Below are 15,531 nucleotides of genomic sequence, written 5' to 3'. Positions count from 1 at the left end.
GTCATATGTCATTCATGTACCGTATCAAGCTTGCGTGCTACTCTATAACCCGCAATGTTCACACACCAGGCGTCTGATCCCCATCTTCATCATGTCTAGCATGATCCAGCACCTCCCTTACCAACCTCACGTACAATTCCTCATCTCCTTCTCCATCTTTCTGGTTTTGCGATAACTGAGCGTTGAGTGATTTCTCAATGAGACCCAGCTGTTCGTCCTCCCCATGCTTCTCTATCCACAGGACATACTCATGTTCCGTCCAATTATGCAGGTCGTTGGGTAATTTGTATTTCGCCGATAAGACCAGGATGTGATTCAGGATGATTATAGGCGGTAGATGGACTGTTTCGACGGGGTTGGATAGATTACTATCATCTGAGAATAGGAGGGTTCTGCATTCACAGTTTGTCAAATCAGCTAGAGTCCCTCTCTTCAAGCGATGGAGCCAACGCCAGCTGATGACTCAGGCAGGAGAACCCACCTAAACGACCTCAAAGCCAAATACTCTTCACCTATCTTCTCTACCCTCATTCCACCCCTTGAGCCCTGAACTCTCCCTGTATTGAGCAGGTTGGCAACTCCCATTTCTAGCTCTGTCATGTCGCCTGTCAATTTCAATTTCCCACTTTCTCCCAAAGGTCTGGCGATCGATGCGTGTAATAAGAAAGTTTTGATGATATATCTACTTAGGTCGATGACCCTATTACCAGACCGACTCTATCAGCTCTGGATTCACTGTCGTAGATGGGGCTTCGGGTGAGTGAGGTGGGATGTGGACGTACCACTCTTTCATCATTTCGCCTAAACTCATTCTACCCAATATCTCACCCCTTACAAATGAAAGCTTATCTATCAGATCCTGCATATAGGGCGATCCACCGCCTGATCCCATCGTCATTGGATCCATGGGTTTGGAGAAGTCGACTTTGTGTATACGTGTAAGGATACTGACAAATTCTTTGCGAAGGGCGGAATCGAGGAGGTCCGTTATTCGTTTGTATGTCGATTCGAGCAACTAAGACGAAAGCGTACACGATCAGCAAAGAGGGGTAAATAGTGAGGATGTGGAGAAACTCACATTCACAGACGGGCTTAGAGTTTCCCATACCTTGCCTACGAAATCTTGTTGTACGTATTGTACATTCAGCCAACAGTGGTATAGACATCCTACAAGTTGAGCATTCACCACCTGAGCAGGAGTAGCGTTCGGTCCTATCAGACTTGTTGCTGTGAAATCTTTCACCAGCTATTTGTGAGTCCTGGTCAGCTTGCAAGTCATCGATCTTATTCTCGAAGAGCAGCAGACGCTTACCATCGCGTCTATACGCTTGATAAACCCATCCAACACCTTTCCAGCATTCCTAGCTACCGTCCGTACCAACAGTGGATCGAACCTTGCTGAATCCAGCTCGTTCGTTATCGTCCTAGCTATACTTACACCATCACCTGGTCCTGGTGGGTTGCCTCGCGCCGAGAGGTATGAAGAGAGAGCAGCGGATATTGAGTCGTTCATACGTGTTGTAGATCGAGATAGGTAAAGAGTTTCGAAAACCGATACAGATCGAAGTACAAGCACGGCCTCGGTACTGTCCGAAGAACGTATCAGCTGTGTTGCATCTATCAAATTATTGCCAGCTCACCTCTGATAGTCTCTCGTATAGATCGTATCGGTATGAACGGCGATTTTCGCAAAGAAATCATGGAACAATCGTAATAATCGAGGATAACCTGTACTTAAGGCTTGCTGGAGCCATGGTGAAGCTGTGAGACATCAAGTAATGTCAGCTGTATCTCAAACAATCCTCGGATGTTCTAGCTTACAACGTATAGCATCCTTCGATTGGCCTTCGAAAGCCTTAGCTAGTGTCGTCCAAAATGCGAAACTGGGTTTCTCGTCCAATGTCTAGAACAGATCATGGTCAGATGCATTTACGTTTAAGGTTATCGTGATATATGTATCTGACTTACTTTCATCACTTCGTCCAAGAATTCCACTCCAGTAACAGCATCTTTCTTGAGTTTCAGTACCTTCTCCAGCGTGTAGACCTTTATATCATATCAGCTTGATCTGAGTTGATCCGTTTCCACATAGCTGACAAACCTTTATACAGCAGTTCGCGACGTCCTCTATAACCTTTTCCAGCCGGCTCCACAGCGTGTTAACCCATAATTGGGTATTCGAGCTAGTAGGTTCGGTAGCTGGTCTGCCTCGCGAGAATTTGATCGCACTGTGCGAGGATGCGCCCTCTGTTTAACCAGCTCAGCAGTTAGCTATGTTCCCTGGAAACTTTTGGTTTACGAAGCTGACCTTTAGCAGCGACTTCTTTCCCTATTGCTGCTGAATCGAAGGCCTTCGTCACTCTAAGCGTGACAGCGTCGTTCAGATCTGCTATCAGGTTTGATACGAGATCAGGTAGAAGTCGTAGGTTGTGGGCAGTCTGTAAGGACGATGAGAGCAGCGATTGATTCTATCAGAACATCAAAGTGTCATTAGCTTTTGGTGCGTCGTCCGTGGATTGCCAGCTAACGGAAGGATGAAACCCACCAGATCTGCCAATCCGCTGACGACCATACTCTCCATCTCTTGTATTATCGTATCTCGAGCCTTGTCTATGACAGGTAAATACGCTTCCACGAACTCCAGTTCCTGTAACGGTATTTGTTGCGAATCGTTTAGATCTTCATCGTCTTCGCTTGAGGGCGGTTTCAGTAGAGCGTCTGTGACACTCCATAATCAGCTTTGCTCTTGGGCTGAAGGGTTTTGGTCAATCACAACAAAACATACCTAACTCTGCTACGCTCAAGGCGGCTTTGGCTAATTCCCTCTCCCTCTCACCCTCTACTTTCCCTTTCTCACTCTCCTCCATCTTCTTCAGCTGTCCTTCCAGCCTTCTAGCTAGGAGGACGAACCTACTTGCTCGTCTTGTTAGATCAGTCGCCAGTCCCAGTACCTGCTGACGAGCTACCAGTAGGGATAAGTTGGAGTAGGGCGTATGTATCTTGGTGTGTAGTCTGTCTATGGATGTTGATAAGGATGAGAGGGAGGAACGTATTGGCGATAAGTGGGATGAGAGGGAAAGGGAGGTTGTTAAGTGGGATAAGAGCAGGGGATAGGATGTTGTTATCTGTATCCATGTGCGTGTCAGCTGATTGCTCATGTGACAGCGGAGCCAACGAAAGCTGACCTCCTGCCTGAGCTGCCTTGTTACGTCCTCCTGTGGTTTAAGTGGGATATCAGCTATGTCTGGCGTGGAAAGGTCACTTGAGATTCAACTGACAATCCCATAATTCAACCTTGCCAATTCGGCCCCGACATCTCCATCACCTTTCTCTTTATCCCCTTTGGACCCTTCTTCTATCTTCTCATCTGGTCGGTACGCTTTGCCCTGTAGTATCGCGTTGGCATATGCGTGTACGTCGAATGAATTGGATAAGAATGGTTTATGGTCTGGGGGAACAAGGTGTAAGCTGGGCTTCTAGACTGGAACCGACTCGAGGAAGGGGCAGCTTACCAAGGAATGTTTCGGATGACATTGTAATGGGAAGTGATGCCCTGTCCTTCTGCCCTTCGTATGTTCCCACTATAAGTCAGTCATACAAGAAGGACAGCTCATCATCGTCCTCTAAGTTATGTAGTTGTTGGTCGCGACGAGAGCCGTGGTGATGATTCGAGCCACGTGTTTGCGGTGTCACGTGACTATTCCCCTCCACTTGTCAACAAAATCAAAGATTTAGATTTCCGAAATCTCTCTCGTACAGTGTGCAATTATATCTTCATATTTTGATCATCTTCCTTCCTTCTCTATACCCGTATACACCTCTACACAATGCCAAAAGAACAAATCAGAAAGAGAGGACGAAGGGTGCGTAAAGGTGATGTTCAGAATGACCCCCAGCCCGAACCCATTGTAGAACCGACCACAGAGATACACGAACCTGTACCTTCCAGCTCGACCAGTACAGGTATCCATCCCTCTCGAGCGGCTTTCCTGGCTGGTCGACCCATCCCGCCTCCTCAACCTCAACAGCAAGTCGAAGGTCAGGAAGGGGAACAGGCTTATGGTGAGGGAGAGGGAGCAGCGGACTGGAGTAGGGGATCGAGGGTGGATTCCGAGTTTCCGTTTGGGGTGCTGGATCCGGACGTGAAGGCTTATTTCCGGAATGTGGAGGAGCAGATTAAGGATTGGGAGGGGGTGAGTAGTGCTGGTGAGGAACGTGAGGGTGAGTATCGGTCTCGCTCTTGCTATTTCGTTTCACCTCGATGTTTGAGAGACAAATATGGTGTTGTATGGCTGAGTATGACTGACAAGTGATATTTGTCATGTATAGACCGTCAGCTATTCTTAACTTCAGTACTATCGGAATTGCGTTCCCACGAATTACCAACCTCGACAGATCCCGAGACTTCCATCATCCTCGAGAGGCTGTTGCCCTCATTGAATGATTGGGGAAGGAGAGTGATAGGAGATTCGTTTGGAGATAAATGGGAGGAATTGATCAGACATAGGTTCGGAAGTCATGTGGTGCAGACTTGGTTGACACTCGCTGCAGGCACTTTGGATAGGGAGGTGAGCTAAGCCTTCACTCGACAATTTCTGCTCATAAGGAATATCAGAGTGAAACGCTGATATGTTGACATTGGTATAGACCAAAGGGATATATCCACCTCAACAATCCAAGCAGGACACTTCTAATGGATCCCTACCCAAGATGACCGAACTTTTCACCAACATCATCGAAACGCTATCACCTTCCTGTCCTCAACTCCTATCTTCACCCCACTCCGCACCACCATTACGTCTCCTGCTCCTCATCTTGACGCCCAACAAAGCACTACCCTCCCTCGAATCTGGCTCAGAGGGAAATGGGCTGATACGATCCAAGCGGTCCAATAAATTCAGGAAAAACCAGGATGTGAAGGGAAAATCTATCTTGGGCGACGAAGAGCAGAAAGATACTAAGAGGAAGGTACCTAAGGAGTTAGTCGGGTACAGGAAGAAGATAAGGGAGGATCTGATGAGCAAATTGGGAGAGGTGGAATGGAAAGCTATGGGTGTTGATACTGTGGGAAGTGCGACTATACAGGTGAGCTGAGTGAGTCGTTCTTAAGTGAGGTGATGCACCAGCTGACAGGTGAGATAAATAGATGTTACTTGAGTTTGAAGTTGAGGATGGAGATGCTGAGGAAGAAGGATCGCTGTTTGATATCATAACTGAAGGGTTGATAACGCAACTCAGTAAGTGGTATCATATCCCTTCATTCCTTTCGCACCCGCAGTAGCAGATCGGAAGTCGAATGCTAATTCTGGAACAATCTATCAATAGAAAATTCACCAAACTCCAAACCCGAACCTCAACAATACCTCTCAACACTCCTTCAAACCCAAACGGGAACTCGTCTATTCGAATCCCTCCTCTCCCTAGCTCCTGAACCGGTTTTCAAAGCCCTATGGTCAGCTTACTTCGTTGGCAAGCTGGGAAAACTCGCTGGTCATCCTTATGCGAACTTTGTGACTGCCAAGGGAGTTTCCAGATTGGACAAAGAGGGGATTGAGGGGTTGATAAGTGAAGTTAAAGGGAATAGTGGCGGAAGGGGATTGATAAGTGAGTTACTCATCCCTTCAGCTAGCGAAGCCAGGTCTTTTTTGAGATATTTCAGCTGATGTATGGTGCTTCTGTTGAGCAGAAGCTGCGCGAACTAGTGTGATTCAAGCGCTGGTCGATCGGAGTGTCGTCTTGGGAGAATGCCAGAAATCTGTTCTTGAGGTGAGTTAGCTACCCGATCCGAAGGCCCCTGGGAGGGAATGTAGCTGATATATGTATAGTTGTTATACTCGTGTCTTGAATTACCCCAAAATAAGAAATCGGATCTGGTACCCTGCTTGATGGCTTTGAAGACGTATCCTGTGAGTTTATTCCTAACTGTGTAAGACATCTCCTTCAAGCATGAAGACTGACCAAGTGTATTCCACACTATAGATGTACCAGGCCCTCCTTACCGGTTCTTCCGCTCCGGAAGATGATGCCGAACCTACAGAAGATGTAGATAAGGAAGCTGAAGATACTGCTGCTGCCTACGCCCGAAGATCAGCATGGGAAAACCGAAGGAACGTTAAGCCCAAGGCTGGTGAAGGGGAGATATTACCTAATATGCAGGGGTGTCTGATATTGCAGGGTATGATGGGTATGGCGGAGGTCAATGGGATCGTGTTGGAAAGGTGAGCCATATGCCCATTTGCCAACGAGAACCTGGTTCTGTGGACTGTTCTCTCTTTCTCTTCCTACGTTGCTCGATTGTTGCTGACTTTCCTCACGACATTTTGTAGTCTCGTTGCTCAGCCATTACCTACATTACTCACTTATGCCAGATCACCGATATCTTCGCACCTGTTCGATAAAGTATTTACCCACCCAGCTGTCCCACCGAAATATCGAAGGAAGATGATGATGCTTTTCATGGATAGTTGGAAGGGATTGGTTGAAGATAGGATAGGAAGTAGGGTGGTGGATACTGTTTGGGAGAAGGCTGATGGGTATATGAAGGTGCGTGAGATTTCCATGACTCACACCTTGTCATTCCTTTTCGATCAGTTGTATCCGATTGCTATCTCCCTGGCTGTGACTCGACATCCTGCCATTGATTGAAACTCGTCTTGTTTCGGTCAAGGATGAATAGAGCTGATATCTTGTAAATCGAACATTAACAGGAGAAAATCGCCCGTACACTCATCCCCCATATCGTTGTCCTCGGCCAATCACAATACGCCAAATACTTCATGAAGCGAGCTGAGCTATCTCTCCTATCCAGACGACCAGACGAATGGAGAGAGAAAGTCGTTGGAGTGAGACATCATTTCGCACATCAGAAGGCTGCTGCTCCTCCTCCAGCACAGATACAGCCTGAAGGGGATGGAGAGAATAGGAAGAGGAAGAAGGAGGAGAAGAAGGATGAGATTGATTTGTTGTTTGATGGGGTTGAGGGGAAGAAGAAGAAGAGTAAGAAGAGTAAAGAGTAGTGCAGTGATGATCGCTGTTTCTCTTTTTCGCTCTTGGCTCTTGGTTATTGGTATTGCTTTTATTTGCATGGCATTCGAATTTGCGTTGAACCATATCTAGACTGTACTGTATGCATGAAGTCTATCCGGGATCTTTCTCTAGTAATACAACAATGAGCGGGGTTGCTGGTAATTCCACACTTAAACTGAACCCTGTAACTACGGTCTGAATAAGGCCTTTTCGAACTCTCAAAAATCCCATGATCATATTTCCCTAAGACACACAAATATGTCAGCTAAACGCGCACCCTTTCTATGGTCATAGTGTTCTGACAGCTCACTCGGCAGGCTCTTTCCTCATGTACCAATCGATCGCTCCTGAGAACGCCGCGAACGCCATCCCACCTCCTACGGCAGCTTTCAGACCTGCGTTTCGAGCTAGGATCGCACCGGATAGGAAACCTGCTGAGACGGCGTTGGTTATATCGTTTTTGGCTCGGTACTGTGCATACGAAGGTGGGTCAGCTTGATCCTATGTCGAAAATAATAGATATGATAGTATGGATCTTTGATGATACGGTGAATTATTCTCTAATCCAGATTGGTGTGACTCAGGCAGAAATTGAGAGTGACTGAGATCAGATTATGACGATACGGAATCACTCACCCCCTCAATACAACATTCCACACCGGAATAGATCATACCGACTTTAGCAAAACCTTTACCGCTGCTCCACATGTTTCTTCCCATCTCTTTAAACACAAACATCGTTTGCGCCCTTGTAGATAGCTGGGATGAGGCTCGGGATAAAGGGTCTTCGTAGGCGAAGGTAGCTGACATGAGGGAGAAAAACCCTCCTAGGGCGAAGCCTATGATTCAACCACAATCGATCAAGTCAGCTAAAGTACTGATTCCCGTCTGTAGGCTTTGATTGGTGCATAGATAGGGAGTAGTAATTGATCATATCATATTGGGTGACATTCGTACACATTATGTGACATACGAGAAACAATATCCTATTGATCAGATAGACATCCCACTCACCCGCTCCACCCGACAAGACCACTTTCAGAGGACAGCTCTCCATGGCCATACCGAGATACTTCTGATACCTCAACGCAGTCTGCATCTCCTGTTTCTCCCAATCACTCGTTCCGGGCGGTACGGGTTCTTGGCCTGGTAGATATATGGGACAGAGCAAGGGCATGGTGGTGGGTAATGGGAGGGCCATGGTGGATAGATTGTTTTGGGGATTATTGCCGGATGATGAGGAGCGGGCTGCTTTCGCTTGTCTGTATGATGGATAGGAAGAATGCTAGATGAGGTAGATGGGTGTAGTAGATAGCAGTAGATGGTAGATGACATGTACTTTTCAGACTTTTTTGCCGTAGGAATATCGAAGCTTTTTGCACTTTTGTGTGAGTGACGGAGATATGATCAATCTCCGTCAATGTCCGTTTGAAATAAGCATAACATATAAAGCTGAGACGCGTAGAGAGTACTGGCACTGATCAATAGCAGCCTCCTATAATCAAACATGCTCAACTCTACTCTATATCTTACTCTTGACAACATAGCTGGATAGATATCCACATAACTCGAGACTTACCACCTGTCAGATACCCCATATTGCCATCGCAGGAAACAGCACCTCAACCATCGACGACAGCAATTGTGGGACCGATCCCACTAAAGGACCTTCCCCCTTGTCCGTCTCACTACCCTGCGAGACACATTCAACTCTCTCATAGGACCAGCACATAGCGTTGATCGGTTAACCTCATATATACGACTAATATCTACTAGACCTCAATCATCACACCCATGCACCCCTTCCCATGCTCGAAGATATGAGCAACTCGCCTTCAACTTCTCGTCGGCGATCCAAACCATCACAGGAGAATTGGGACGATGATTTCGAGTTCACCTTGCCAACTCGAAAATCAACTAACAATACTACAAAAACATCATACGGGAAGGAGAAAGATGAGAACGTACCTCTATCCAGAGTGGATAGTCTCACGGAGGATTGGGATGAGAATTGGGATGAATCACCTCCTCGCTCCAACTTGCCTCAACCCGGTCTGACAGCAAAACATGAGAGGAAGAAATCGTCTATACCTCCTCCCATCAACATACCTTCCTCGTCTAGCTCTCACCGTATGAACCCACCTAGACTCTCGCCGTCCCATTCAGCGGGTTTGTCAATCTCTCCTTTACTAACCTCATTCTCATCAGCTCAACAACCACTCCTTCCTTCACGATCGTATTCGTCCCTCTCCATGGGTCCAAGTCCTAGCAATCTGCAGCATCAACAATCACAGCATCTACCAAGGATGAGATCAGGATCTACGACAACATCGACAGTATCCCGGAATAAGCTGATCAAGAGGCATCCTTCAACTTCCTTCGTTCCTATACCGAATTCCCACTCATCTTCAAACCTAGCACTCAACTCGGCTCAGCCAAATCCGTCAGAAGCAAGTCTAAACTCGATATCAACGACCAATCGCTCTTCACCCTACTTGCCTCAAAATTCACCTTCATTGCCCAGAAGTACGTCAGGTGAACAGATGCCCCCTCCGCCTTTACCACAAGGGGGATTCTTGGGCAGGTCAAGAAGTAGATCGAAAAGCAAGTCCAAAGCCGGACAAGAGGTTAGAGTATCGAATATACCGTTCAGTCCGAGTAGGGATGATATGAGAGAAAAGGAAAAGGAGAAGGAAAAAAGACCGGGCTTCTGGAAGAGGTTATCTGGTGCTCCTTCCGTAGGTGAAAAGTGTGAGTTTCCGTGATTTCCGTGATGAGATCCGATAACTGAGTGAAGTACAGACGAAGGTGTCCCTCAACATCGTCGACGAAGAAGCTCGTCAGTCGGTGCGAAGCATCCACCATCTGGTTCACCTCGTCCGCCCGTGCCGCCATTACCTACGAACCTCCGTTCACCCAGCGGAGCATCCAGCACGTCTACCTCATCAGCCAAGTCAGGCCCTACATCTGCTTTCTCCGCGCTTTTGAGGAGATCTTCAAGTAGTTCTTCGAAACGATCAGACAAGTCTAAAGATACCCCGCCTTCTTCTTACCCTTATTCATCATCGAAGCACGGTGTCAGCTCAAGCAGTGTAAATTCGTGTCGCCAACAGCCAGTCTCTATACCTGCAAATAGAAAAGGAGACGTCACACCCGACCTACCATCCTCTGCATCTGTCTCGATAGGATTTCATCTACCCTCACCCTCGCCTAGCTCGCCCTACCACCCTTCCAAATCGCGTGTCACCTCTGCCGCTCAACAGTACTTCGACTTACCGCCTTTACCGCACTCGACGTCTTTTCCCGGACCACAACTGGGTCAAAAGGGAAGTGGAAGTGATACAGAGACAGAGGGAGATAGCAAAACACCTAAAAGGAGAAAGAAGATGAGACCTGTCTCAGCTCTACCTGCACCTAGATCTCATCATGGACAAGGTGAACCCATCCCGGGTTTACCGATAAGTCGACAGACCTCCATAGGCGAGTTCCATACTTCAAAGTCGAGTGACTCTCCCGCATCACCTTTCGCACAGGGGACTACATCGACTCTGAAAAGACTGGGATCATTGTCGAAAAAGCACGGTAGGAGATTATCGGGAGGATGGAAATTTGGTACCAACTCTTCGAACGATTCGAATAAATCCGCTATTCGACCTTTAGAACCTGTTTTAGGATCACCATCAAAGCCAAATAGGAACGATGACGAACTGCCTTTATCACCCATCTCACCCACGCCTAATCCAGAGAGTGAAGAAGAGCTGAGGAAAGCTATCAGAGCGGGATCTGTTTCTGCTCCGACCTCGATGTTCACTCAGCCTAGGCAAGCTCTAGATCCTCAGGATGTTGGTGAATCTCCATCGGAAGAGGTAGTGGAGAAAGAGAAAAAGGAAAAGCATCAAAGACGGCAAAGCTGGAATGATTTTGTCATTCCTAGAGAGGTTATGATGAAGCAGAAAGAATTGAAGGAACGAATCGGAGCTGTGAAGATGTTCGCTGGTGGCGTTGCGAGTAAGTCAACTCCTCTTGACAAAAACTGTGAAAGTCGTCAGAGTGCTGACTCGACTCTAGCGCTCAAAACCCTTCTGTCCACTCATGCCGACATACGCGATCGCATCTTATCATCTGGATCGACCACCGACGCAGCGAACTTTGCATCCCTCGATTTAGAATTCGAACAATGGCTTGAGATGGCCGTTGTGCTCATCGAAGTAGGATCAACAGGAGCAGACCCCTCTACCCAAGCTTCTTTCTCCTCCCCGCCTCGATCTCGAAGAGTAACCTTGGCATCAGACGAAGCGAAGGCCGCCTCCGCTGCCATGTCAAAAGCCACTTCAGCGCCGGGCGGTCCGATCCCACCTGTTCAACTTTCTTCATGGCGGAAAGCCAGTCTACCTGATCCTGAAGAAACCAATTTCAACATGATGGGTCCACCCAGAGCGGAGTTTCCTGAACAATGGCGAGCGTCTACCGGTCGACAAGACCTGTCAAAAAGGCAATTGGAAGTACTACGAACGATGCTGAGAACTCCCATGTCAGCGAATACTCCCGACAAGAACAGACCTGGAATGGGACCACGGACAGCGAGCACGTTATCCGCAAGCTCTACGAGCAGTTACCTGCAAGCGCAAGGTAGTCCAAGTCCGAACTCAAAAGGCCAAAGTCACACTCAAAGAGGTGTGACTCCGACACCCGATTCTGGATCTATCTCTTTCCCTTCACCGGGCGATTCGGCGCATATCCAACCTTCCAATTCGTTCCCTTCTCCACTCAGTGCTGCGAGGATGAACCATAATCAGAGGGGTCTCAAGGATAGGAGGGCAAGTAAAGCGGGTCTGGCAGGGTTGAAGGAGTTCTTGAGGTCGTTGAAGAAAGATAAGAGTACTTCTAGTGTACCTCAGTCCGCTGGTCTACCAGAAGGTGGAGGTGGGTTGAGTCCACTGAGGATCAAGAGTCGATTCGGGTTCAAGAACTCTACTTCCCCTCCTGCATCTCCGACTTCGCCCTTATCGCCTTCATTCAGTCCCAACGGGAATAACGACGTGTTCTATCCTACTCAGAGATCATCTTTCTCAGCTCTAGGCGCAGCTTCAGGTGCGATACCCCAGACTCCTCAGACCGCCCAACCTGTCTTAACCTCCAGATCGAGGGCAGGGACGGAATCGTCATTCAATAGAGGTGGATTAGGATCAGAGCAGAAACGACCATCCATCCGAAATATATTTAGGACCTCTTCGGGCAACTGGTCCGAACTGGTCAAGAACGATCCTTCCTTCTCACCCGGTGCAGGATCTAGCTCGAATGCCTCGTCGCCTGGTAGTACTAAGGGTGTATCAGGATTGAGCAAAAAGCTTTCAGCTCAGAGATTGGGTTTCTCATCTTCCAAATCCAGTAATAAGATCAGTGTGTCGGATCCTATTCCTTCGAAATTACCCCTTTCGACTTCTTCTCGAACTTTGACTGGCGGTGATCATATGCCTTCTGAGTTGAAGGAGAAGGAGGGGGAGATGACGCTACGACCAACAGCCAAGAAAAGGGTATCGGGCCTGGGACTAGGATTAGGATGGCCCGAAGCGAATCCTTCTTCGAATGATCCTGGAAGTCCAGTGAAGATTAGTCACGGGATAGGAGAGATGGGAACGGTATATGAATCGCCCAGTAAGCTCGACGAAGAGCGGACAGTCAAACATCGGGGTAATCCCACTTCACCTAGTAAAATCAGGTTCCCATCGAATAAGACTTTCACTTCTTCGATATCTACCAATTCGAGCGGACGGGTCTCGTCGAACGGTATAGGAAGTACAACTTCAAGTCGGGTCCCTTCGAATGATATTTATCCTTCCGATATGGGGATGCGGACGAGTGAAGATTCCACTTTTACGAACGATCTGACCATTGCGCTTACGCCCGAGAACTTGCCGACGTTGCTGGAGTATTTGAGGCAGTGTGAGAGGATGTTGGGTGTTTGGAGGGAGAGGGTTGGGGAGGTTATTCGGGTTGAGGTTGAGGGAGATGGGGTGAAGGTGTGATGTGGTGGGGCAAAGGATGGGATGGGGTGAAGGAGAGCGGATAGTAGAGATCTCGATTTTAAGAGGAAGAGGGGAGGGGGAGGTGAAGAGGTTTTGACTACATTGTATTTATACATGTACTTATATGCATTGCAACAGCACTCTGCTAGTGTAGACTCAATTATCGATGTACTGTACAATATCATCATACAAATACATGTGTTTCTATCTACTTATATACAACTCAATATCCGTATCAATACATACCCCGCAACTCGATCTACGCTCTTCCACCCGTTGCACTCCTATCCATCTGACTCTCAACCATCAATATCCTCTTGAGAACCACCAACACCGCTCTGCAAGCTTTCGTCCAGCTCTCCTCGGCTGTATTGTCCGTCTCCTTGTTACCCCCACTACCACTTCCAGTACCAGTCGCTGTGGTTGAAGTGGATCCTAATCCCATAATTGACATGGATGGTAACGTCAGAGGCATGGAGGATATCCCGGGCAACTTGATAGAATGATTTGATATCTTATCTTTATGTATTCTACAATCATCACGTAATGTCAACGGTGGTAATCCCATATCGCAGGAGAAACAACCCACTCGATATTGTTATTCGCCCAACCTTTATTCCGTTTCTTCCCGAACTCTATCAGCTGTTTGAGGCAATCGAGAATAGCTATCATCGCATAGTTGAATCGTCTGTTCTGGAGCAACCTTGCGGGCGATAGGTCGGAGGAAGCGTACAGCTCGTAGATCCCTTTTTGAGGGGGTAGTTCCTCTATTCGGGAGTATGAACCTAGTGGGATAATCTTGTATCTATGTGTGGATGAGATGTCAGCTTGAATCCTCGAGATTCGTTACGTTGGATTGTCTAAACAAAGTGTCGTTCCTTTCGATTATGAGAATACACATTCAACGATACTAGTCGCAATGTATTATACAGCCCCCTTCCCAGACATCTCATAGCCTAACTCCATGTATGAAAATGACCATCTAAGAGGGCTCCACTCACCCACTAAACACACACCCGACTTTATCAGCGACCCTATCCAAACACAACGCCGTCAACCCCCACGCCGCATTGATCTCCTCCCATTCAACTGTCGGTCTTCCTCCAAGTCTTAATCCATTGATAGTCCCTACCGTTATACCTGCCCCCGAAGATGGGTCGAGCGGTACATGTCCAATTTGGAAGGCGTCGTTGTATACATTGGTCGATTCCAGGTGGGCTAAGAGGGATTTGGACAGGAGGAGGTGGGTCTGGGCGGTGGAGAGGGTGGATTGGAGGTGGGATAGGTGGGTTGAGAGGGCGGAGTGGTGCAGGAGGTATCTACGTAACATTATTAGTAGGACGATCGTAGAAGAGATATACGGTGTTGCTTCGATTGCAATGGATGACTTGAGATATGGATTATTTTCATGCAAAGATCCACTCACTCAGTCTCCTCCCTCTCCACCTCCTCTTCATCCCTCCTAACCCTCCTTTCCTCCTCTTCAACCACCTCCAACTCCCGTTCCCTCTCCTCCAGGACCAACCTCAACTTCTCCTCCTCGTCTTCCAGTTCCCTCTTCCGCCTATTCAGCTCCGCCCACTCGTCCTCCGTTCCTTCGACATCATTTTCGCCTAAACCCTCTGGCTCTCCATCATCTGTCCTCCGACTCCTACTCTGGCTTCTCCTTGATGATCCTGAAGTCAACCTCTCCCTATTCCGCTGCACATCCTTCTCAAACCCTATATAGGCATCTCGTTCTCTCGTGAGCTCCTCCGCGAGATGCTGGAACTCCGTAGTGAGCAGTGCAGTACATTCCGTACACAGTGGATGGGAGATGGTACTCTGGCTTGAGAGGATATGATGCAGTTGAGAAACGAGATTACTATTCTGCGGTGGGGTGGGGATATTCGACCTGTTTGAGCTTGAGGGTGGAAGCAAGGATGATTCGGAGAGGAGGATGAATGATTCGGCTACGTTCCTTGAGCTCGATGGACCAGGTATGGGAATATGGTTGGAGTCGGCCCATACTTTTGCGGAGGCTGCTGATGAGGGAGGAAGGGAGGATAGTTTGGTCGATGCGGGTAGTTGGGAGGTCGGGGTGGGGGAGGGGAGAGCAGAGGTTATGAGGTTGTATTGCGATGATGTGAGGTTCTGGACTGATGGATCGAGGAGGAGGGGCTACGGTGGGATTCAACATCAGCTGAATTCTGGGGAGACGAGGAGAAGGAGTGGAAGGGAGAAGCTCACCTGATGACATCTCTGACAGATATGCGAGTCCGTGTTATTCTGGGTGGACGGTCCTGCCTGAGACTGTGACATTTTGTGAGGTGTTCTCTGGGTGATACTGGTTGTTGATGCATGAGAGGATGAAGAGGATAAGTCGCATGCAATACTAGTTACTCATAGTTGTCTCTATCTGAACGGCATTGCATCGAGTCTCCGACGGAAACAAATGATAAAAGGAGCAGCGAACGATTTTGGGAAAGAGCCAAATAAA

The 15,531-nt window shown here is 47.9% G+C and overlaps 5 protein-coding genes across 5 annotated transcripts; 2 read left to right on the top strand and 3 right to left on the bottom strand.

The window, feature by feature from the left end:
- Positions 1-58: 58 nt before the first annotated feature.
- I302_104376 (uncharacterized protein) lies at positions 59-3,534 on the bottom strand (the record flags this gene model as incomplete). Its single annotated transcript, XM_019189740.1, has 15 exons — positions 59-392; positions 482-700; positions 783-1,015; positions 1,079-1,246; positions 1,313-1,586; positions 1,641-1,761; positions 1,822-1,903; positions 1,969-2,046; positions 2,102-2,247; positions 2,309-2,468; positions 2,546-2,718; positions 2,786-3,125; positions 3,186-3,215; positions 3,279-3,448; positions 3,513-3,534. The coding sequence occupies 15 exons, from the start codon at positions 3,532-3,534 to the stop codon at positions 59-61; spliced, it is 2,550 nt and encodes an 849-aa protein (XP_019049302.1).
- Positions 3,535-3,827: 293 nt separating this feature from the next.
- On the top strand, positions 3,828-7,016 carry I302_104375 (uncharacterized protein; the record flags this gene model as incomplete). Its single annotated transcript, XM_019189739.1, has 10 exons — positions 3,828-4,221; positions 4,330-4,568; positions 4,648-5,085; positions 5,147-5,237; positions 5,326-5,604; positions 5,687-5,766; positions 5,826-5,906; positions 5,980-6,218; positions 6,327-6,543; positions 6,708-7,016. The coding sequence occupies 10 exons, from the start codon at positions 3,828-3,830 to the stop codon at positions 7,014-7,016; spliced, it is 2,367 nt and encodes a 788-aa protein (XP_019049301.1).
- Positions 7,017-7,332: 316 nt separating this feature from the next.
- On the bottom strand, positions 7,333-8,227 carry I302_104374 (mitochondrial import inner membrane translocase subunit TIM22; the record flags this gene model as incomplete). The annotated part of the gene is made up of 3 exons (XM_019189738.1): positions 7,333-7,497; positions 7,663-7,865; positions 8,041-8,227. The coding sequence occupies 3 exons, from the start codon at positions 8,225-8,227 to the stop codon at positions 7,333-7,335; spliced, it is 555 nt and encodes a 184-aa protein (XP_019049300.1).
- A 607-nt stretch (positions 8,228-8,834) lies between these two features.
- Positions 8,835-13,052, top strand: I302_104373 (uncharacterized protein; the record flags this gene model as incomplete). The annotated part of the gene is made up of 3 exons (XM_019189737.1): positions 8,835-9,777; positions 9,829-11,034; positions 11,095-13,052. The coding sequence occupies 3 exons, from the start codon at positions 8,835-8,837 to the stop codon at positions 13,050-13,052; spliced, it is 4,107 nt and encodes a 1,368-aa protein (XP_019049299.1).
- A 259-nt stretch (positions 13,053-13,311) lies between these two features.
- Positions 13,312-15,353, bottom strand: I302_104372 (uncharacterized protein; the record flags this gene model as incomplete). The annotated part of the gene is made up of 5 exons (XM_019189736.1): positions 13,312-13,582; positions 13,642-13,857; positions 14,054-14,371; positions 14,479-15,212; positions 15,282-15,353. The coding sequence occupies 5 exons, from the start codon at positions 15,351-15,353 to the stop codon at positions 13,312-13,314; spliced, it is 1,611 nt and encodes a 536-aa protein (XP_019049298.1).
- Positions 15,354-15,531: the final 178 nt, after the last annotated feature.

The sequence above is a fragment of the Kwoniella bestiolae genome, chromosome 2 (assembly GCF_000512585.2).
Source record: "Kwoniella bestiolae CBS 10118 chromosome 2, complete sequence".
Classification (NCBI taxonomy): Eukaryota; Fungi; Basidiomycota; class Tremellomycetes; order Tremellales; family Cryptococcaceae; genus Kwoniella; species Kwoniella bestiolae.
The sequence above is the reverse complement of the archived record's forward strand: the minus strand, read 5'-3'. Positions and strand labels throughout refer to the sequence as shown.